A 22483-nucleotide genomic window follows, 5' to 3' on the forward strand; every position below is an offset into this window, starting at 1 on the left:
TTTTTTAAAGATTTTATTTATTTATTTGAGACAGAGAGAATGAGAGAGAGAGAGAGAGCACATGAGAGGGGGGAGGGTCAGAGGGAGAAGCAGGCTCCCTGCCGAGCAGGGAGCCCGATGCGGGACTCGATCCCGGGACTCCAGGATCATGACCTGAGCCGAAGGCAGTCGCTTAACCAACTGAGCCACCCAGGCGCCCTTTTTTTTTTTTTTTTTTTTTTAGCACACCCATGTACACTTAAAGCAGCAAAGAATCCTTGTAGCCACACCTAGGGAATATTAAAGTGGGGTACGCAACACACATTTTATCTGCAAGTTAGGAAAACATTTGAAAGGTATTCAAGTATTTTTATTGTGATGGGACAGGATGATGGTGTATAATTTTAAGGACTCTACATTCTAGTTCCTTGATCTAACAGTTGATGTTTAGTGTAAAGGTAATGCCCCATTTATGAAAATTCAGTGTTTTTCTGACAGGTTCTGCATTCTGATCACACAGACTGAGTGAGGTAAGAAGAATTCTAGAGCCCAATTTTTGCAGAGCTAGACACCAAGGGCTTTGTAAGGTGTTGGTCATGGGCACACTGATGGGGGCGAGTGCTGATCTCCAGGGGCAAGGCCCTCTGTTAGTACAGAATGATAACTGACATTCTTTTTTTTTTTTTTTTAAGATTTTATTTAATTTGAGAGAGGGAGAGAGAGGGAGTGTGGGGGGCAGGGGACAGAGGGAGAGGGAGAGAAACTTAAGCAGGCTCCCCACTGAACCAAGGGAGCCCAATGCAGGGCTTGATCCCAGGACCCCGGGATCATGACCTGAGCTAAAGTCAGATGCCCTGATAACTACCATTCTTTAATGATGCCTCTCAGTTGTTAAAATTGGTTACCAGGATATCATGTTTAAGAAATCTGAGGAGTGGGGCGCCTGGGTGGCTCAGTTTGTTGAGTGTCTGCCTTCGGCTCAGGTCATGATCCCAGGGTCCTGGGATCGAGCCCTGCATCGGGCTCCCTGCTTGGCGGGAAGCCTGCTTCTCCCTCTCCCACTCTCCCTGCTTGTGTTCCCTCTCTCGCTGTCCCTCTCTCTGTCAAATAAATAAATAAAATCTTTAAAAAAAAAAAAAAAAAGAATCTCAAAGGAAGGTCTTTTTATCCCTCTTTTGCTCAGAGAATTATATTTGCTAGTGGTTTGTAATCCTTTCTTCAGGTCTAGAATACTGTGGTATCTTAAAACACAGGGGTAAGCGCTGTGTTTGCAAAACGCAGATTTCTCTAAGCCCGACAGTATAATTCTAACATGACATTCCGGGAACACAGCGTCATTTTCTCGTGCTTTTTTGTGGCCAGAACTAGCATCAGGCTTCTCCTACAGCTTCCTATCACGTGTCATCATCAAGGCACATATTAATATTTTTACATCTTTTGTTTGTAAAAATCTGTCGTGTAGCCGAATTTGCACATGATTAAAGACACAGGGTCAAGCATAGAGTCTATCACAGACTCTCTACTTAGCCTTTTAAATCTGAGCAGAAGTCGCAGCAGCATGCCCCCATCTCTGTCCCTTCTGAAAGTGGAGGTGAGGATGTTGCTCTGTCTGCCTCGTTAAGATACTGGGTGAAGCCCTTGGAAAAATGACACGTCTTCCAACGGTCTCGAGGTTATTGGTTTTTTTAAAGATTTTACTTATTTATTTGAGAGAGAGAGAGAGAGCAGAGGGAGCGGCAGGCAGAGGGAAAAGCAGGCTCCCCGCTGAGCAAGGAGCCCAGTGTGGGACTCGATCCCAAGACCTTGGGATCATGCCCTGAGCCGAAGGCAGACGCTTAACCCACTGAGCCACCCAGGTGCCCCTAGTGGTTATAATTAGGATTGGCTGCCTGAACTCACTGGAACAGAGTAGAAATAAACAGAAGTGTAAGTATTAATATGTTCTTCATCGCAGCATCCTGCTAGATTTCATTTCATGAAAACCCATTTGTTTTATTTTCAAAATTCTCCACCTAGATTATGTGCCCTGCCCTCAGAGTTCTCTCCTGTGCCCAATGTGACCTTTCCTTCTCCTGATCACTTTATAAACGCTAATTGTTTTCCTTTAGCAGAGCCTCATGGGACCAAGAATAAAGCCAAGAAGGTTACGGGGTGGCACACAAAATGAAAACACGGAGGAAAAGAGGACGAGTTTTTGTTTTGTATTTTCCCCCCGAGGACTGGAGTAAAGACATGAGATTAACGTACATCTGCTTTGTGTGTGTGTGTATGTGCGTATGTGTAATGTCTTTTAGGGGGAACTTGAACGGCAGCTTTTGCAAGCAAATCCAATTCTGGAATCATTTGGAAATGCGAAGACTGTGAAAAATGATAATTCATCTCGCTTCGTAAGTTTGAAAGCACCAGAAACTTTTCATTTCTCTGATGTCTAGTTAAATGTCTAGTGTGATTAAGCAGCCAGAATACTTCTCTTCCTGGATTTTAGGGAGAGGCTAATAGATGTAGGATAGAGCAGTAGAAACGTGATGAGTCTCATGTAATTTTAAATTTTCTCGTAGTTGCATTTTTAAAAAGGAAAAAAAATGGGAAAGTGATTGTAGTGGTGTAGTTACCGTATATAATTATACTGTGCGGGTAGATGACTTCGTCTTCAGGGCTGATCTGTAGTACTTCTTGCGGGCCCAGCGTGGCGATGAAGTGAGGTGCACGTGGAGGACTTAGCACACAGCACCACTGGGAGTGTCCGTGCTCCACAAACAGAGTTGGTATTCAATGTAGTCACTTGTCCTGTTGATACTCCCTGTTTCTCCAGGATACGGACGTCAGAATAATGGGTCAGTACTGTGCCTTCTCTGTAAAAATTCTTCTCAGCTATTGGGCTTTGTTAGTTCTGGAGAGCTTCCCTCTCTCCGTCCGTTGGACCATCTATCCCAGAGTGCCTGAGGCTGTCCTCCTAGGTGTTGGCCAGATGGGCCTTCTTGCAGGAACCCTGCGCTCCCCGTCCAGCAACTCGTCGACATGTCGGTGGCAGATCTGCTCTAGAACCATATGCAGCGAAATGGGGCCCGCCCCGCCGTCCATCTTTCGCCCTGGATTATAGTCCTCCAGATTCAGTAACTGTTTCCACAGTGAGATTGGAGAGGGTCTTCGATTTCAGTTATTTCTGCTTAAATCGTTGAGAGTTAATTCTCTGTTTTTCCTCCCTCCTGATATTAGAAGTATTTGTAGAAGACGAGACACTTCTGTTCTGATGACTCCTTGATGGGTAGTTTTGGGGGAATCTAGTACCAGTGGGCCGTACGGTTTTCCTCTGAGAATGTAAAGTCATGGCGTTCACATTGACTTTGTGACCGCACAGAATGGGTGATTACTGGAAGTTACCAGATACGGGCTCACAGAGGACCCGGTGAACCCAAAGGTAGCCAGATAACCCTCTGTCTGAGTCTGCCAGGGCCGCTATAAAGAGCACCCCAAACTGGGGGCCCTAAACAGTAGAGCTTGATTTTCTCACTCTTGGAGGCTGGAAGCCCAAGACCAAGGTTGTGGCAGGGTTGGTTTCTTCTGTGGCCTCTCTCCTTGGCTTGTAGACTGCCACATGGGCCTCCCTCTGCGTGCGCCTGTGTCCTCTTCTCTTCTTTTTTTTTTTTTTTTTTTTAATTTTTTTTTTTATTTATTTGCGAGAGAGAGAATGAGAGACAGAGAGCATGAGAGGGAGGAGGGTCAGAGGGAGAAGCAGACTCCCTGCTGAGCAGGGAGCCCGCCGTGGGACTCGATCCCGGGACTCCAGGATCATGACCTGAGCCGAAGGCAGTCGCTTAACCAACTGAGCCACCCAGGCGCCCTCCTCTTCTCTTCTTGAAAGGACACCAGTCATGTGGGACTAGGGCCCTAGTGACCTCGTTTTGACTTAATTATCTTTCTAAAGACCGTGTCTCCAAATATAGTCATGTTCTGAGGCACTGAGGCTTAGGACTTTGACATAAGAATTTGGGGTAGGACATGACTCGGCCCATGGCACCCTCAGAGGTAGTTTAAGGTACAAGAGGTTCTCCAAGTTATGCACGAAATATAGGGATCTCTTGGTTTGGAATATTGCTTATTCCTAGTAAGATAAATTTTGAAGATTCATTTAACCCAAGTTCATTAGGTAATTACGTTAGCTCTTTACGTACAGAGTGGGACAACAAGTACACCTGTGTCAGGACGAAGCGTGGCCATGACTTTGGGGTTTATAAAAGAACTGGGGACACTAAACTTTGTTGGGAGAGTTTTTATCATCCCCTGGATCATCAGCATTGAGCCTGAGCCACATTTTAAATCTTAAATTCTTGCCCCTGAAAGCCCTGTGTTTAGTGGCTGTGTCATGGGATTGAAGACACAGTGAGCTACCAGCTTTGGTATGTGAATCTCCGTGAAGGTTTACAAGGATTTCTGAGTGGAAAATGTTCTGTTTTACCACATAAATCAAGTTACCAGTCTATTCCAGTTCCCCCTGCCCCGAACCACACTTGAAATTCAGGAGAAACCATTTTGTGATGGTCTCCTCTTTGCCCGGCAAAGTTAAATTGCTGCCAACCAGTCCTTTGTGTCCTTTGGTGAAGAAGGTAGTGAGTCAGTTACTTAGCGGTCAGGATCCATCTACCTGCCAGTGATTTTGTGTTTGGGACAGGTGGACGTATAATTCCGTATTGATTCCCTGTTGCTATGTAACAAGTTGCCCTAAGCCTAGTGACTTGAAACCTCTGTCACCTCAGTGCGTCTGCGTGATGGGTGGTTCTGACTCAGGGCCTCTCATGAAGGTGTCGCTAAGGTGGTGTCGGCTGGGGCTACAGTCCTCAGAAGGCTTGGTGAGGCTGGAGGATCTTCTCCTGAGCTGACTCGGGCAGCTTTTGGTGGGAATTCTTGGTTCCTCACCTCAAAGGCCTCTCTGGAGAGATGCCCGCTCATGACATGGCAGTTGGTGTTTCCCCAGAGCAGGTGATCCAAGAGAGCAAGACAGAAGCCACACGGTGTTCTTTATGACCTTGGAAGTCACATACCAACCCTTTGATGTATTTTACTGGTCACACAGATCAGCCCTGATACACTGTGGGGGAGGGGACTGCACAAATGCACTATGAGGGCAACACCAGATGTTGGGGATTACTGGCGCCATCTTGAAGTTGGCTACCACACATTGATAAGAGAGATTTCCATATTGACAGATGTAGGCTATGATCTGTGATTTGCATTACTGGAGCTCAGTGGCTCTCAGTTGGAGACCCTCAGGGGATGTTTGGTAGTGTCCGGAGGCATTTTTGGTTATTTGGTTCGCGTGACGGGTAGTGGTGTGCCTCCAACAGCTAGTGGGTAGAGGCGAGGGATGCTGCTAAACATCCAAGAATTATCCAGCCCAAAATGTCAGTTATGTCGAGGTTGAGAAACCCCGGTCCAGCTTGTTTCTCTAAATTGGAGTCTTAAATCAAGGTAATCACTTTCTGAAATTTATTTGCGAAGTAATTACTTTACACGAGTCTCCTTCAAGCTTATTGTTTATGCATCCTATTTCCAAGGTTGATGTAAATAATTCTGGTAGGAATTTGTGTTACGTCCCACTGGCAGGACGAATTTCTTAGTTTTCTAGCAGAATCAATTCCAGCAAGGATCACCCATCTAATCTAAATCCTCGATAAACCCAGTTTCAGCTGGAAGCCACCTCCCAAAGCGCCTGGATTATAATCTGGATTATAATCTGGATTATAGTGCTCCTGGATTATAATCTCGATGTATACTCAGTCTAACCTATTAAAAGCGAATCTTTTTTAAGAAAAGACGATTTTTCACTAAGGCAGTGTCTCACCCAGAGCTAGTCGTTCAATGGCAAAACAAAGGTGTCTTTACATTGTTGGCTTTGGGCTGTAATTCTTAGAAAGTCGACTTTATATATTGCTATATAGGATTTTTTCAAAGAAACAGCAGTCGCTAGCTACTAACCCATCCTAAGGCATTAAATGCACAAAGCCACAGCGAGTAGTTGATTTTAGTGGTTCCATGAAAAACGGTAAAGTAGTTGGTTGCTCTGGGGGACAGGAGCTCAGTCGGCTGCAGGCGTCCCTTTGGCAAGTCCCCGTGGGCGTGGCCAGCGCTTTGTCTCTCGGGCGTTCGAGGGTAGCCGGTGTGGGCTCATCTTTCAATCACATCTTCTAGAATTTAGATTTTGCTCTTGGGCCCTTCAGTTAATTATTTGGCTCCTGTCCTTTGCCAGGCACTGTGGTATTCACATGTCTTTCCATTTGGATATCTTAATAGAGCTCTCAGATTTCACATGTTCCAACCGGAACCTTTTCTATTCGAAATCTGTTCTTATGTCTTCTGTCAGGACGTGGTCCCAGCAGATCACCCAGTTGTGTATGCGTAAAACAAAATAAACCCACAAAAGCCCAGAAAAATAAAGTAGGACTCCTCCTGGCCTCAGCCTCTCCTCTTGGCCCGTGTGCAGACTGGAGCGAATCCTGTCGGCCATGCTTCCGGAACTCATTTCAGATCTGTCCCTACAGTTCTCCTTCTGCCTCTCCTCAGTACCTGATTGGTCCAAAGCCCTATCCGAGGTCATTCCTCTGTTGCTCTCTGCACAGTCTGGGTGAGCGCCCCCCTGTCCTGGTATGTGACGTCTCTCCCAGTCGGGCCTGTCTCCCTGCTCTCCAGATCCTTAGTTCGTGGCACTGTGGCTCGCACGTGTGGGTATACAGTAGGCGCATATTTGTTACAGCGTGGTTGCCTACACAGCAAGAGTTCCCCAGCCTCATGGAGCCTGCCTTCATCCAGGTCTTACTTCATTATACAGTTGAGCTCAGGGGGAGTATTGCGTGGGCCAGGCCCCCTGGGAACAGAAGGTTTGGACAGGCCAGGCTTGGGGCTGGGAGCGGCGCCCCACGTCGTGCTGGAAGAGAAATGCGATGCTGAGAAGCACACCCCGTATACAGTGGAGCCACATGGAGTCGTTACGTGCAGGACGCAGGCTTGCAGTGAAAATATTCGAAACCATAAACTCCACAAGCTTTTAGAATCCATTTGTTTCCATTTCTTTGATCTGATGTAGACGAATCATTTCCTGAAGAATATCTTTTCTTTCAAAGATGCTAGCATCTGGCTTGTGTTAAGGGGGATTCTTTGAGGAGAGCATTACCCTTATAAAAATAATCGTTCACAGTTAGGCCCGTTCTGTTTACGGAGAAGCCAAACGCGTTCCAGATGGAGGAGATTTATGTCAAATGAATCTCTTGTAATGAAACTTTTAAAACAGGGACTTCAATTTCTGACTTGTATCAGCAGATACATCTTCTCTCAGAAAGGTTTGGTACGAGTCACTCTCTATATTTGTGCAGATCTTTTTTATTTTCCCTCCAAACGGAATTGAGCCACTTTGACAATCCCCAATGCTAGGTGCCTTTTGGTAGGTACTTAGCCTCAGTAGAGCTTGGTAAAGGCTCCGGTGCCCTCCCCAGAGTGGGGCCAGCAGAGTCCTGTGTCCTCACAAGCAGACTAAAAACAGTTTTGTAGGTAAATCGAACGCAGTCCCTGCTCAGTCCCGTTGGTTCTCTCCCCCTCCCACTGAAGACACCTGCGGGGGCAGATGTGACCATGTCCGAGTGTGGCCTGGTGCAGGAAACCGGCGGCGCCGATTCAGCGTGGAGCCCGAGGCAGCCTTCCCGACAGCCCCCACGGCCTCCGGGCCTTTCTGGAGGCTTAGCACCTTGTTCACACCAGACTGGGGGTGTCTGTGTCCTTCCAGTCCGTCCACGTTACCCCAGGAATCCTCACATCCGTTCTACTAAGTAACGAGAACACTTACTTACCCTGCTTTTACTAATGGGCGAAGCTTCTGGTACAGTTTGGAGGTGAACACCGCCCTCTGGTCTCGGATTAAGTCCAGCTCATTGCTCCCAGAATGGGTTTTCCCATTGAGGGCCAAAGCTGCCCCCAGAGTGGAGATTTGTAGTGGCGGGAACTCACACATGTACAGAGCATCCCCTTGATGCTGCGGGGTTTGAAAGTAGATTCCAGATACTCTGACGACTTCAATCGTCTGACCTGTGCAGAAATCCGAAGGGTGTGCAGCGTGACTACGAGTTTCTTCGCGTAACGTTTGAAGACAGCCTCTTGGCAGAGGAACATAGAGGGGCCTACAGGGGCCCCTTCGGGTCGCCGTCAGCCAGAAGGTTCTATCGCTTGGAAATTATGGAGTGCTTTTTCTCGTGGCCGAGAGGTCAAAATCCAATTGCGATGTGTCACAGACTCCTGCCGTTCATTGTGGTTTTATTTCCAAGAGCTTAAAGTAAACAGGCACAGAACCTCCCTTTACTTACCATTTAGCCGGAAGCAGACGAACATAAGCTGCAAGTTCACTCAGCTCAAATGGTACTGCTTCTCCGAGTCTCCCTCTGTGTCCCCGTAGCCCCTGTCGGTCCTTTGGAGGTGCCCTACATGATGTCCTCCAGGCCTCGAAAGGGCAGGGCCTCATGGGTCTGCTTCTATTTAGGGGCATTAGGTCAGCCTTGCTCTCAAGGCCATGGTCGTAGGATTTGTGTAAAGTGCTTACCAGCCATGCATCTCCTGGGCAGAGCGGGGTTTTCAGATCGTATTAGAGATCCCCCCCCCAAGAGCCCCACGCGCATTCTCGTTTTCCCTTGTTTTCCTAGCTCGGTGTGCAATTTTCGAAATTGGAAAATTGGGTGAGTTCTTCACGAGTACTCGTAATACTGAACAAAAAATATAATGAAGTACTGATTTTTAGTGAATTATCCCCTTGTTTTCAATTTCAAAAGTCAACATTACTGCAGCATAATTTCCACATAATGTCAAAATTTGTGGTGGCATCCCGATACCGACTACTCATTTTTTATACTTAAAACAAACATTTATGCAGTAAATGTAGGAATGGCATAAGAAGGGGCCTAGTGGGTAAGAGGCTGGGGGAGCAGACTGGACACCTTAGTAGAGGGGGTAGGCCAACGTGTAATCTGTTCGTGGTAAATAGAAGGAACGGGTGTTTAATTATATTTTTTAATTGGCATTTATCTAAGGGGTCCTGAGACCTCTCCCTTGATTCTTTATAAAAATTAGGCTGAGTTATATCTTACATCCAATAAAATTCACCCTTTTCAGCATACAGTTAGACGGGGTTAGACCTAAGCATGCATATCAGAGTGAGGCCAGCACCGTGGCCCAGAGAGAGAATATTTCCTTTCCTCCAGGAACCTCCCTTTCGCCTTCGTGTTGTCCGTTCCCTCCTCCTTGCCCAGCCCTGGGAGCCACTGATCTGTTTTGTCTCTGTGGTCTGTTTTCTTTACAATGTCAGGTAAATGGAATCCTATAATACATGGTGTTTTATGTCTAGTTTCTTTGATACAACATCGTGCTATTTTTGGATCCATCCATGTTGTTGGGTGTATCACTGGCTTGTTCCTTTTTATTGCTCCGTAATACTCCACCGTGTGATTATACCCCAGTTTCTTTCTTTCCTTTCTTTTCTTTCTTCTCTTTCTTTCTTTCTTTTTCTTTCTTTCTTCTCTTTTTCTTTCTTCTCTTTCTTTCCTCTCTCTCTCTTTTTAAGATTTTATTTATTTATTTGACAGAGAGAGACACAGCGAGAGAGGGAACACAAGCAGGGGGAGTGGGAGAGGGAGAAGCAGGCTTGCCGCTGAGCAGGGAGCCCGACGCGGGGCTCGATCCCAGGACCCTGGGATCATGACCCCAGCCGAAGGCAGACGCTCAATGACTGAACCACCCAGGCGCCCCATACCACAGTTTCTTTATCTGTTCACCACTCTGGACGTTTTGGGTTGTTTCCATTGGAAGACCATTACGAATAAAATGGCTTTGAACATTCACTGCAAGTCTCGATGTGGACACGTGCTTTTGTGTCTCTTGGGTGACTACCTAGGAGTGAGATTGCTGGGGCATATGGTAACTTACGTTTCACTTAATACGAAACCCGCAGACTTCTCCAAAGTGGCTGTGCTGCTTTATATTCTTACCGGGGTCATAGGAGAGTTCTAGCTGTTCTGTCTCATGGCTGGTCTTTCTTCAGAATGTTAGCCATTTTAGCAGGTATGTACTTGTATGTCTTTATGCTCATTTTATTTTGCATTTCTCTAATAACTCATGACATTGAGCGTCCTTTCATATACTATTGACTGTTTACATATCTTCTTTGATGAGATAATCTGTTTAGATACTTTACCCAATGTTTTTCTTGGGTTGTCTTGTTATGGAATTGTTTTTTTATATATTCTGGGAATAAGTCTTTCACCAGGTAGGTATATTGCAGATATTCTCTGCTAGTCTGTGGTTTCTCTTTTCATTGTCTTTACAGTGTCTTTTGAAGAACAGAAGCTTTAGATTCTGATAAAATCCAGTTTATCAATTTTTAGTTGATAAACTCTAAAGGTTCATGCTCTTTACATTCTAAGAAGACTTTTTCTACTTTAAGGTCATAAGGATTTTCTCCTGTTTGTTTGTTGTTGTTGTTGTTTTTAGAAGTTTATGGTTTTAGCCCATGCTTCTAGGTTTAATCTCTTCGGAGTTAACTTTTTTATATGGTGTGAGGAATGGTCTAGGTTCTTTTGGTTTCATTTTACGTATTTTTCAGGCACCATTTTTTGGAAAGATTGGTCCTTTCTCTATTAAATTATCCAGGCACCTTTTGTTGAAAGATGAATTGACTGTAGACGTGTGGTCTATTTCTGGACTCTCTTCTGATCCATTGATCTGTATCTCTGTCCTTCCACCAATACCAACCTGTCCTCATAAACTTAGAGCTTTTTGAAATCTAGTAGTGCAAGTCCTTGAGGCTCTGCTCCTCTTCCTCAACATCGTTGTGACTTTTTTAGGTCCTTCCCATTTCCCTGTAAATCTTGGAATCAGCTTGTCCGTTTCCCCAAGGAAAGCCTTCCAATCCCTTGACTGTCTGCATGATGAGCGAGCATTGAAGTCGTGGAATAAACCATCTGTTGCCATTCGTCAGTTTTCTTTGTTTTGCAAAGGGTTTAATTTGTGAGCTACTTGCTTTTATTTTTGCCTTCTCATTTTTACAATCACTTTACCAGTTTTGGTATTCAGTATTATGGTAACTTTATGAAATGAATTATGAAATAATCACTATTTTCTATGTCTTTAGAACAGTTATGTGTAAAAAAAAAAAAAAACCAGTTATGTGTAGTCGGGCCATTAAATTTTCCTTAGGAATTTGCAAAACTGTTTCATCAGACCAATCCATCATTTTTGAAGAAGTAATTATATTTCATTTTTAATGATTATGATCTATTCAAGTTTTCCCTTTTTTCTTGAATGGATTTCTGTTTTCCTAGGAAACTGTACTACTTCGTTTCTCAAGCCTGTCATTATGGGGCTGGATACAGTGTTCCTTTAATGCTGTGAAATCTCTTATCTCAGATTATGTAGGAGAGTTTTTTCAAAGTTCTAATTGATTAGGGTCTCATTTTTATTATGTTACAGCCTAGGAAGGTAGCCTGTCCTATTGCCGCTTTGTGGGAATTTACGGAGGCTTTTGCCTTCCCTTTCTATTTGAGGTAATATTTGACACCCATTTTTGTAACCAACTCATGGATACTTGGCAGGGTGCATTGGTTTGTCACTTTATTTGTTCATATCCTCTGTGTCCGTCGTCCTTTTAATTTTCTTGTTGTGATTTATCTTCAGGGCAAGTTTATTCGGATCAACTTTGATGTAACTGGCTATATCGTTGGGGCCAACATTGAAACATGTATCCTTTTCGTAACGGCGTAATCCAAACTAAAGAGTGACTTCCTCTGTGGCCAGCCTCAAGGTGACCCTCTGTGATATGACTCCCGTCACCCAGATGATCAGACGGAAGCCCGGAGAGATCGTGACTCGGTCAGATACTTCCAGCTACCGAATGTTAACCCCTAAGTGTTGTTTTGCTGGTGGTGTTTGTTTTAACAGTGGGCCCTGCCCTGTTCACGTGGCCGGGGCAGTGGAGAGTCCCATCGAGGTGAGGATTGCCTGCACGTGAACCAGGAAATGTTGATATGGTGGAAGAACCTCCAGGTGAGGGGCACCTGGGTGGCTCAGTCGTTAAGCGTCTGCCTTCAGCTCAGGTCATGATCCCAGGATCCTGGGATCGAGCCCCGCATCGGGTTCCCTGCTCCGCAGGGAGTCTGCTTATCCCTCTCTCTCACTCCCCCTGCTTGTGTTCCTGCTCTCACTCTCTCTCTCTCTCTGTCAAATAAATAAATAAAATCTTTAAAAAAAAAAAAAAGAAAAAGAACCTCCAGGTGAATACCATCCTATTGAACCACTCTTCAGTTGGGTGTTGGGTTAGCCCCTTTTTACTATCTGCTCCCGGTATTCGTGGGATGGGCATGTGCCCCCCAAAACAAGCCTTATGAAAGTCCAGAGTTCAAGTCATTTCAGTTAGTGTTCAGCAGAATAAAACTAGAGGAAAAACAAATGTCAACTACATAGACTTGTCTGAGGAAATGTCACATGCATAGTGGCCTTTACGAATAACTCCATATGGAATTAGTTGGATTAAAGAGGTGATTGAAATGATTCTGAATGATGGGATGCCAATTAGGAAGGACATAGGCGACAGTTCTCTGCTACTTCTGACAAGTATCAGAGATCCCGTGATAGAAATACGTTTCTATTCCTCGGGTAAGGGAGAGATCAAAATTTTCCCATTAATTCAGAATTGTGTCTTACGTCTCTGAATACGCTCAGAGCCAGAAAACACAAGAATCACTTGAGAAATGACGGGGGGATGGATCTAGAGTTTCTTTGCATTGGTCTGCTACGGGATTCGTGTGAACGTATTTTCCACCAAGTGTGGAGGATGTGTTTGGGGTGATCTAATTGAAAATCTAAAGCTATCTGGCACGTACAAAATTAATTCAGCCTGGTGAAGTCCCAGATCCGCGCCCCAGATGCCCAGGCAGGTGTGCCATGGTCTGGGAGGCAGGAGCGGGTTGGGGGCGAGCAGGTGCCATGTGGGAAGCCCCGGTGGGGGGCTCACAGCTGGCTCTGGAGAAGTAGCACGAGCAGGTCAGTGGCTGATCTGATCAGGGCTGTCTCCGGTGTTTGGAAAGTTGGTGCAAGACTGTGGATGTCGAGGGGCCAGCACCGCCTGCGTGAGGCCTTCCACGAGGAGCTCTTGGGGAGCACGGGGGCCAAGCGCGTGGGTTGTGGGGTCCAACCGAGCTCTGATTCCTGACTCTGCAACTTACTAGCGGTGTTATTTTAATTCCCTTTGTGCCTTGGTTTCCTTATTTGTAAGATTGTGATAAACTGCTATAAGGCTTTTCCTGCCTTCAGCAACTCAGCTTTCTTTTTATAGCTTCTTAGAGTTCCTGGTTTGTGCTGTGTTCTTTGACTATAACCGGGATTAGGGGCTGGTGGGGTGGAGTGGGGCGAGGGCGGCACCCTGATCTTCGAGCTCCCTCCCATCCGCGATCCTCGCAGGTGAGCGAGGGACGTAGTGCATAATTTTCCTTTTTCACTGACACGTTTTAACCGTTCAGAATGGTTCATCGCAGGAGGGCTAATAGATATCTGAGGAAGAAAATGTTTTACAACTTAAATTTGTATAGACACTGAGAGAGGGCCGGCCACCTCTTCAGTTCGATCCTTAACCATCTTCACTCAGACCTTCTGGAAAAATCTCGTGCCGTTCGTCAAGCAAAAGACGAACGTACTTTTCATATCTTTTACCAGTTGTTATCCGGAGCAGGAGAACACCTAAAGTGTAAGTTACAAAGTTTCTTACTATTTTTTATTTATTGAAGTATGGTTTTTTGTATTAAGTTTTTTTGAAAAAGAACATTTTGAGGAAACCGTGCAGGCGAGCCTTGAACAGTACGGGGCTGGCACCCCACACGGTCGCAAATCCGCGAAAAACTTGTGACTCCCCCACAACCTAACTACCTGTAGCTAACTGTTGACGAGAAGGCTTACGGACAGCCAGTCCGTTAACGTGTGTTTTGTACGTTCTGTGCATTTATGTGCTGCATTTTTTTTTAAATTTTTTTTATTTATTTATTTATTCATGAAAGTCAGAGAGAGAGAGAGAGAGAGAGAGAGGCAGAGGCAGAGGGAGAGAAGCAGGCTCCCCACCTAGCAGGGAGCCCGATGCGGGACTCGATCCCAGGACCCTGGGATCATGACCTGAGCCGAAGGCAGACGCTTAACCGTCTGAGCCACCCAGGCGCCCCAATATGCTGCATTCTTACAACAAAGCAAACTGGAGGAAGAAATGCTAAGAAAATCCTAAGGAAGAGAGCACACACTCACAGAACCGGACTCTGCGGGAAAAACGCGTGTGTGGGCGGACCTTTGTGGTTCCTCCTGTCTTGTCCTGGGGTTCACTGTCATTTCGTATACACCCCAAAATGGAAATGAAATTGAACTTCCATGCCATGGGAGAAATACCTGATTTTAAGTGGCAGTTATGTGGGCAGTGTTACATTATCTTCTCTATGTTTATTTCTTTTCTTTAAAAGAAATTTTTAGGGGCGCCTGGGTGGCTCAGTCCGTTAAGTGTCTGCCTTCGGCTCAGGTCGTGATCCCGGGGTCCTGGGATCGAGCCCCGCATCGGGCTCCCTGCTCAGCGGGGAGTCTGCTTCTTCCTCTGCCTCTGCCCCTCCTCCAGCTTGTGCTCTCGCTCTCTCTCAAATAAAGATAAAAAAACTTAAAAGTTTTAAATTAGAAGACAAATGATGGATTTTTACACAAGTTCTGTCTCAACATTTGTAAGGATAAAAAGTAAGAAAAAATAAATTAATAAAGTTACGCTCAGTAAATATCTTTATTCCCAGGTTTACAATTAAATATATTTGTATGCTTCCACAAATACTAGAAGGAGCTTATAATGGACTTTTATTTATTTTGTCTTGAATCCTAAGGACTGAAAGCTTAGGGACTGGTTGGGGGCAAAGTTCCGGGTCAGAAGTTTGCTGGATCAGAGGTATTTGAGGGCGAGGGGAAGATGCACAACTTCCTGATTTCTTCTGAGTCTTGAATTCAGTGCTCCTTCGATGTGACCATTATGGGTGTTCTCCAGAGATCCCAACAGACACGGTCCTTGTACTCTCCTGTCACCCAGGGCCCAGGCTCTTGCTAACCACAGACACCTGTGAAAGCATTGAGCCCAGAAATGAGAGAGAGACCCACAAGGAAAAAAAAATGAGCCACAAATTAATAGAATCACTGTCATGAGAAACTAGGCGTTCAAGCTGATGACCGTATGTGATGCTCAAGAGGAGGAAAACCTCAGGCTTTCAGACTGGCAATAACTCTGCACTAGTAATGAATCAAAAAATAATAATAATTAGATCAAAGTGTTACAAGAAGGAGGTAGAAAGAGAAAGGCAGTCAGTACCCAGTGCAGGTGAAATACGAGAGAGGGAAGGGTTGAGGGCTCGGCCTGCTCGGCAGAAAGTCTGCAGAAGAGCACATCATAACATCTGGTGTGCAGATCAGTAGCCCTGTCTCTTCTGATCCCCCCTGAGAAACATCCTGCTCCTCTCGAAGAACACACTTCTCGAAAGCAAACGTTGAGTTCTGACTCACGGCTCCTAAAACACAAGTGATCAACGGGGGCGGCCGTTAGAATAGCCCATCGTACATACAGGTATTGCATCACTCACAAAGGCAAACTCCCTGCCCAACAGACTGGCTCGGAGAAAGGGTTTCGGGGCGTTGGCTGGGATGGGGGTCTGTACCGTCCACGTCTGGTCTTTATGTTCATGTCGTCGTCATATTGGTCCCGTAATGTCTGCTTTCAACTGCTTTGCTAACATAGGCTTATCGGCTCTAGGGCTTAAAAACTTTCCCTGAAAAGATGCCTAACATACTTAAGTCTGAAAACAGTAAGGCTGAGTTACCTGGAAAACGTACATCCATCATTTCCCGGTTACCGATTTCATGGAGCCGGTAAACCACTGTCCCCAAAACTCCGATTGCGGTTTTTAGTTGACCCCCTCATTTTCCCTCACTGACGCGGAGGACGGAAAACGGTGTGTGGTTTTGAAATGCATCTACGAAGAAAGAAAAAGTGTGGCAGGAAGCGTGTGGTGGTGGGGAGGACGCGAGCCACCGCTCCCCTGCGATCAGCCCCGGGCGCCAGTGGGCATGCTTTGTCCGTGGGGGGACGTTACACCGCATCCCGTTCTCTTCCCTTCCAGCGGATTTGCTCCTCGAAGGGTTTAATAACTACAGATTCCTCTCCAACGGCTACATCCCCATCCCGGGGCAGCAAGACAAAGATAACTTCCAGGAGACCATGGAGGCGATGCACATCATGGGCTTCTCTCACGAGGAGATTCTGTGTATGTGGGCTTTCCCTGCGAGTCGGCTGCTCCTTAGATAAGACTTGCACGGGGGGGGGGGGTGAGGGGGGGGACACGTGAGCCAGAAGACGACCGGGCAAATCACGAGAACCACCCCTGATTGTACAAGTTCCCGGGAGCCGGGAATTTACCGACAGAGTTCCGTGTAGCTGATTTTTTAGCACAGAATAAGTGAGGCTATGTCTCTGCTCCGTTTTGAGGCAATACTTCTGTTTTTTCTTTTTTTTCCTTTTTACATCCATATAAAGCAATGCTTAAAGTAGTGTCTTCAGTGCTCCAGTTCGGAAATATTTCTTTCAAAAAGGAGCGAAATACGGATCAGGCGTCCATGCCGGAAAATACAGGTACACGGGCCAGTGCGGGTCTTGCTCGTGGTGGTGTGTGGATGTGGTGGCCGTGTCGTGCGGCTTGTCGCGTGTTCTCCGAGCGCGGGGTGCAGTGTGCATGGAAGCGAGCTCGTGAGGCTTCCCTCGGAGCCGTGTGGAGTGGGGTGGCCGCCCGGTGAGCCCCTGAGGGAGGGACGAGCCAGGGTGGCGGGGGAGACCCCGCCCCAGCACCGGGGGCCACACGCCGCGGAGCCCACGAGGCTCCCCCCGAACGGGGGCTGTAGGTTAGGATTCTGGACAGTTGTTCCCTTGCCAGGAGTACAGGCCCCATGTTGCCAAATATTGTCGATATTTTTCAAGGAAATCTAGATTTTAATATGAAATCTCCCAGCTTCGAAACGTTAAACACGGACTCAGGCCTCCTCCTGGGCGTCCCCCGTGGGTTCCCGGTAAACTGCCCAGAATAAGGACCTGCTGCCCGTCTTGTGTTACCTAAGAGCGAGCGGCATTCACTTGAGAGGACGGAAGACCCGAGCCTTGTCCTTCTTGAAGACTTACTCAGTTCATTTCTCGATAAGGCTTCTTACTGAGTATGTCGTGACTAGATCACAGGTGGGAGTCTGGTGCTTAGGAGACTTTTCACACTCTAGTTGCACAGAAACTCTGCCATCTCCTGGGCATGAACGTGATGGAGTTTACTCGGGCCATCCTCACCCCCCGGATCAAGGTCGGCCGAGACTACGTGCAGAAAGCCCAGACCAAAGAGCAGGTAAGTTCAGCGTTGTCAGCACACGTTTGTTTGAATGACAGGCCGTCGTCCTGAGACCTTCCCATCCGCGTGTAACAAACGTTAATCAGGGCTCCCTGTAACAGGTGGTTCTTGGTACTGTATGTTGTTCCGTTTTCTCTTTTTCAGAAAAACTTTAAAGGTAACTGTTTAAAAAGTAAATGTGAAATGTCACCTTCGGGTTCCCCCAGGTACATAGGTCGTCTGCATCAGAAGTCCACCCGCGGTGGGGCGCGCTGCTCGCTGGTCCCCGTGTGGGTGGCCCGGCACCAAGATTGTAGGAGTCGGGGCCGATATGCCGAGTCCCAGGGGCGTCATGAGGGCTTTATTTTTCCTGGGCATCTTCACCTTTCCCCGAAACCGGTTACCTCCAGTTTACATTTAATTGTGCTAACACCTTCCGGTGCTATACGAAAGGGAGACAGGGTTCAGTAGCAAATGCTCTTTCGGGTTTTGGGAGCACATTAAACTCCAAGTGACACCCGGTGATGCTCTGTTGAGATCGTCTGCAGAATAAAAGGTTGATTTCGTCTAATTACAGGCAGATTTTGCAGTAGAGGCGTTGGCAAAAGCTACGTACGAGCGGCTCTTTCGCTGGCTCGTTCACCGGATCAACAAAGCTCTGGACAGGACCAAGCGTCAGGGAGCATCTTTCATCGGAATCCTGGACATTGCTGGATTTGAAATATTTGAGGTACGTCTCTCCATCTCTCTGTCTCTCTCCCTCTTCCCCCCCCTCCCCCCGCCCTCCTATTTATTACTCTTTGAATCAGCATTAATGCCGGTTCCCTGTGTACCATGTGCAGTCCCCGCCTTCTAGCAGAGTCCAGCAGGGGTGCTGTGAGGAAGAACTGGGGGAGGGTAGCTTTAGAAGCGGGGTCCCAGGAGGGGTCTCTGCAGCGCTGACAGGTGAGCCTCCTTGGAGGAGGAGAAGCCCCCAGCATAATGAGAGCAAGCCCAGTGGTCTTGTACGGGAGAGAATTGTCAAGTGTTAGAAACTGCTAGAAAGCCAGCATGGCTAAGACACGGCTGCCGGAAGGGAGAGAGGAATAGCACAGACGGGGAACTGCGCACAGATCGTGCTCTGTGTCCCGAAGATCCAGCCGCAGCACCGCGTGATGATCTCCGTATGTCTTACTGTTACTCTGACTGGACTTGTCCACACACTCTGCATCCATCCCTCACAGGTGTGTAGACACACGTCTGCTATGGTTTTGCAAGAAAGACGATATATTTTTGGTCTCCTAAAAACGCGTCTCTTTGATGGACCGACCGAATGGTCAAGCATGAATACTAAGTTACACACTCAGGATCAGTGTTCTCCCCTTGGCCACGACTGGGTGATGAACTGTCTTGCTATAAAATGAACTCCTTTAAGATGCTCGGTCTCCCGAGGAGACCTGAACTGTCGGCGGTCCAAGCAGCCTTATCCAGTGAGCTGCTGCTATGAGAGATCGCGTTCATATGTACTGATTTGTAAAAAAACTTGAGAAATCATGGAAGGTGGCTGGCTACACGTCGCATTAAAAAAAAAAAAAAATCTGTCTACAAACAGTCAGGAGATACAATGGAAGAAAAGAGCCCCAGTTCCAACTGCAACAAAAACATGAGATTCGGAAGAATCAATTTAAGAAGAAACAGGCACGATTCAGTTGAAGGCAACCTCCTGGTGCTACGTGAGAAACAAAAGAACACATGGGAAAACATCCCTTGTTCTCAGATGGGAAAACCCTGCATCATAAAGGCGTGAATCTTCCCCACGTTATCTCTAAATCGAACATACGTGTTCAGAACTCGATGATGGGAATTTTCAGGGGTGGGGGAGAACGAGAACCTTCTAAAACTAACTTGAAAACTGAACTAACCAAACTACTGAAAAATAATAGTAAAATTCTATCCTAATCCTAGAAAGGATGTTAAAAAGACAAACATGATAAAGCTATAGGACTTGAAGAACTGTAGTTTTGACCTGTGAATATACAGACAGAAAAATATAAAATTATAGTGAAAAATGCAGGATTATTTCACAACATTGTTGTCCTGGGGAAAGAATTTAGGAAGAAGCCTCAATGTCCACCATTAGGAAGCGGGCTCACTGAATAACAGCATCTCCATACCGTGGTACCGTGCACCCGTCATACAGAAGGAGGTGGCTTGATTTTCTCCTATGGAAAGACGTCAAAACACATCGTTAAGTTTAAAGAAAAAGTCAAGGTAACACACACACGTCCGAGCGCACAGATCTCTCTGGAAGGGTCCACGAGAAGCAGGTGACCGTCTGACCACAGTCACGAGCAGGTGACGTGAGACCTCTCAACACAGTTCTTTGTCCGTTTGTCATTGTGTGCTCTGCATTACCGTTGTAAGAGTGGATGGTATAAAAATACAGTTGGTAGCTTCAATATGGAAGAGAAGTAGAAATCTCATTTTTTACAAAATGCCATGACACAGAGCTGCCCAGGCTAAATAGAGCAGTAAGATCTCCTAATCCTAAGGCAGAACAAGATGCATTTACCTAACGTGAGTAAGCACCACCAGGCAGGCCTCCGTCTGCAAATCTTTTTTTTTTTTTTTTTTTTTAAGATTTTATTTATTTATTTGAGAGAGTGAGAGAGAGAGAGAGTACATGAGAGGGAGGAGGGTCAGAGGGAGAAGCAGACTCCCCGCCGAGCAGGGAGCCCGATGCGGGACTCGATCCTGGGATTCCAGGATCATGACCTGAGCTGAAGGCAGTAGCTTAACCAACTGAGCCACCCAGGTGCCCCTCCGTCTGCAAATCTTGATGCCGTTCGCTGGAAATCCGGTGCTGGGCAAGGCAAGCATGGCCCCTGCCCTCCGAGCATGACCTCCTTCTGAAATATTAGAACACCCCTGACGGGGAGAGGATTGGAATGGCTTTTTCAGACTATAAATCTGTTCCTCGGAGATGGATTACGCATTCCCTAATTGAAGATCCCGTTTTCTAATGAAAGGTTATTTATGGGCACATGCTACTCGTGAATAGCATGGAGGCAGGAACAAAGGTGGAGAACTTCTAATATGTAAGGTGATGGCTTGTGAAAGTTAGACCCCTCCAGCCCTCCACCCTTCCACCCCTCCACCCTTCCATCCTTCAGCCCCTCCACCCCTCTACCCTTCCACCCCTCCATGCTTCCATCTCTCCACCCCTCCACCATTCTACCGTTCCATCCTTCCACCCTTCCACCCCTCCACCCCTCCACATTTCCACCCCTCCAGCCTTCCACACCTCCACCCTTCCATCTCTCTAGCCCTCCACGCCTCCACCCCTCCACATCTCCACCCCTCCACCCCTCCACGTTTCCAGCCCTCCAGCCCATCAGCAGCCTAGTAGAGAAGTGGGCAGAGTTCACCAAGGAGGAAACAGCAGTGTCCAACACGGGGAAGCTGCTCAGGCCGAGGGCAACACACTAACGCTGTTCCTGCTGAAGTGTAACGAGCACACAAGGCTGAATCGGGGCACACATACGCTACTCCGTGCTCACCGCCATGAGCCTGGTCCCCCTCTGTCACCACCCAGCCTGGACACTGCTAAGGGAAGCAGCGCGTGGAGAGGCGGCCTGGAGCCTCGCACATACAAGGGCTCGTGTGGGGCCTGACCTGGTCTCCCCCGTCTGTTTTCCTTCCTTTTCCCTCTTCCTTCCTCGCTTCTTCTTTGCTTCTGTCCGTGAACCATTCAGCAGTAGGAACTTTAGGAGTTGCTGTATGTGTAGATCACGCATGTCGCGCACCAAGTCGAGGGTTTTCTCTTTTCCTCCTCGGAATGTGTCGCTGAAGTCATGTGGCCTGGGCCGCGGGGGATGGACGCGGGGACTGGCAGAGGCCCCCGGGCTCCGTCACCCCGGTCACACGGAGTCGGTGCCGTCTGGTCCCTAGCTGGGAACGTTCAGTGAGTTGTGTTGATTGCCAGAAGGTGACTGACGGGTCCTGTTCTCCCTCCCTCCCCATGTTTGGAACCCCGGCCGCCCGCAGCTGAACTCGTTCGAGCAGCTGTGCATCAACTACACCAACGAGAAGCTGCAGCAGCTCTTCAACCACACCATGTTCATCCTGGAGCAGGAGGAGTACCAGCGCGAGGGCATCGAGTGGAGCTTCATCGACTTCGGCCTCGACCTGCAGCCCTGCATCGACCTCATCGAGAGACCCGTAAGGCCGCGTGGTCCTGCGCGGGCGGGGCTTCCGGGCCTTTCTGGTGCTTTTCCCCCCAATGAGTCTTTTTCTTTTTTTTTTTAAGATTTTATTTCTTTGAGAGAGAGAGAATGAGTGAGAGTGAGCGCGCACATGAGAGAGGGGAGGGTCAGAGGGAGAAGCAGACTCCCTGCCGAACAGGGAGCCCGATGCGGGACTCGATCCCGGGACTCCAGGATCATGACCTAAGCCGAAGGCAGTCGCTTAACCAACTGAGCCACCTAGGCATCCCTCAATGAGTCTTTTTCTTAAAGTAGGCTCCACGCCCAGCGTGGGGCTCGAACTCACAACCGTGAGATTGAGTCGCTTCCTCCACTGACAGAGCCAGGCCCCCCCCCCGCCCCAGCCTATTAGCCATAAGACCGTTTTCTAACATAAATGTTGTAGGAAGCTGATACTCTGATAAAATACCTATTTTAAAAGAAAGCTTTTTCTGACCACCGTCCGCGTCCGCAGCGCCCTCCCTGACCCCTCCCTGCCCAGTCCCCCGTACCCCCCCCAACCCCCCCGCCAGGGCCACACGGGCCGGCGCACTCGGCTGGGAGCGGGACATGGCATCTAGACTCATTTTTCACATAACTAAAGCTTATCCTTGTGAGCATAAAGCTGTTCTTATTTTGTCCGCTTTTTTTTTTTTTTCTAATTTGAAGTTTCAGGGGTTTTGGGGGCACATGTTTTTTGTTGTTTTAGTTTTAATCTGTTCATTTGAGAGGGTGAGAGAGAGCACGAGCAGGGGGAGGATCAGAGGGAGAAGCCGTCTCCCCGCTGAGCAGGGAGCCCGACGCGGGGCTCGATCCCAGGACCCTGGGATCATGACC

The 22483-nt window shown here is 47.4% G+C and overlaps 2 protein-coding genes across 3 annotated transcripts in view; both read left to right on the top strand.

The window, feature by feature from the left end:
• RPL26 (ribosomal protein L26) overlaps positions 1-22483 on the top strand; it is a 225024-nt gene that overhangs the window by 65965 nt on the left and 136576 nt on the right. The window lies entirely within an intron of this gene.
• Positions 2274-22483, top strand: part of LOC102738858 (myosin-10) — a 73223-nt gene continuing 53013 nt past the window's right edge. For both annotated transcript variants that reach the window (XM_081805730.1, XM_081805731.1), the window contains exons 1-8: positions 2274-2366; positions 11680-11743; positions 13646-13744; positions 16182-16325; positions 16595-16690; positions 17323-17441; positions 18001-18153; positions 21450-21623. In XM_081805730.1, coding sequence (XP_081661856.1) covers positions 16280-16325; positions 16595-16690; positions 17323-17441; positions 18001-18153; positions 21450-21623 — 588 coding nt within the window. In that variant the 5' untranslated portion in view covers positions 2274-2366; positions 11680-11743; positions 13646-13744; positions 16182-16279. The remainder of the gene's footprint in view (positions 2367-11679; positions 11744-13645; positions 13745-16181; positions 16326-16594; positions 16691-17322; positions 17442-18000; positions 18154-21449; positions 21624-22483) is intronic.

This window comes from Leptonychotes weddellii, chromosome 15, assembly GCF_054177405.1.
Source record: "Leptonychotes weddellii isolate Sample4059 chromosome 15, ASM5417740v2, whole genome shotgun sequence".
In the NCBI taxonomy this organism is placed as follows: Eukaryota; Metazoa; Chordata; class Mammalia; order Carnivora; family Phocidae; genus Leptonychotes; species Leptonychotes weddellii.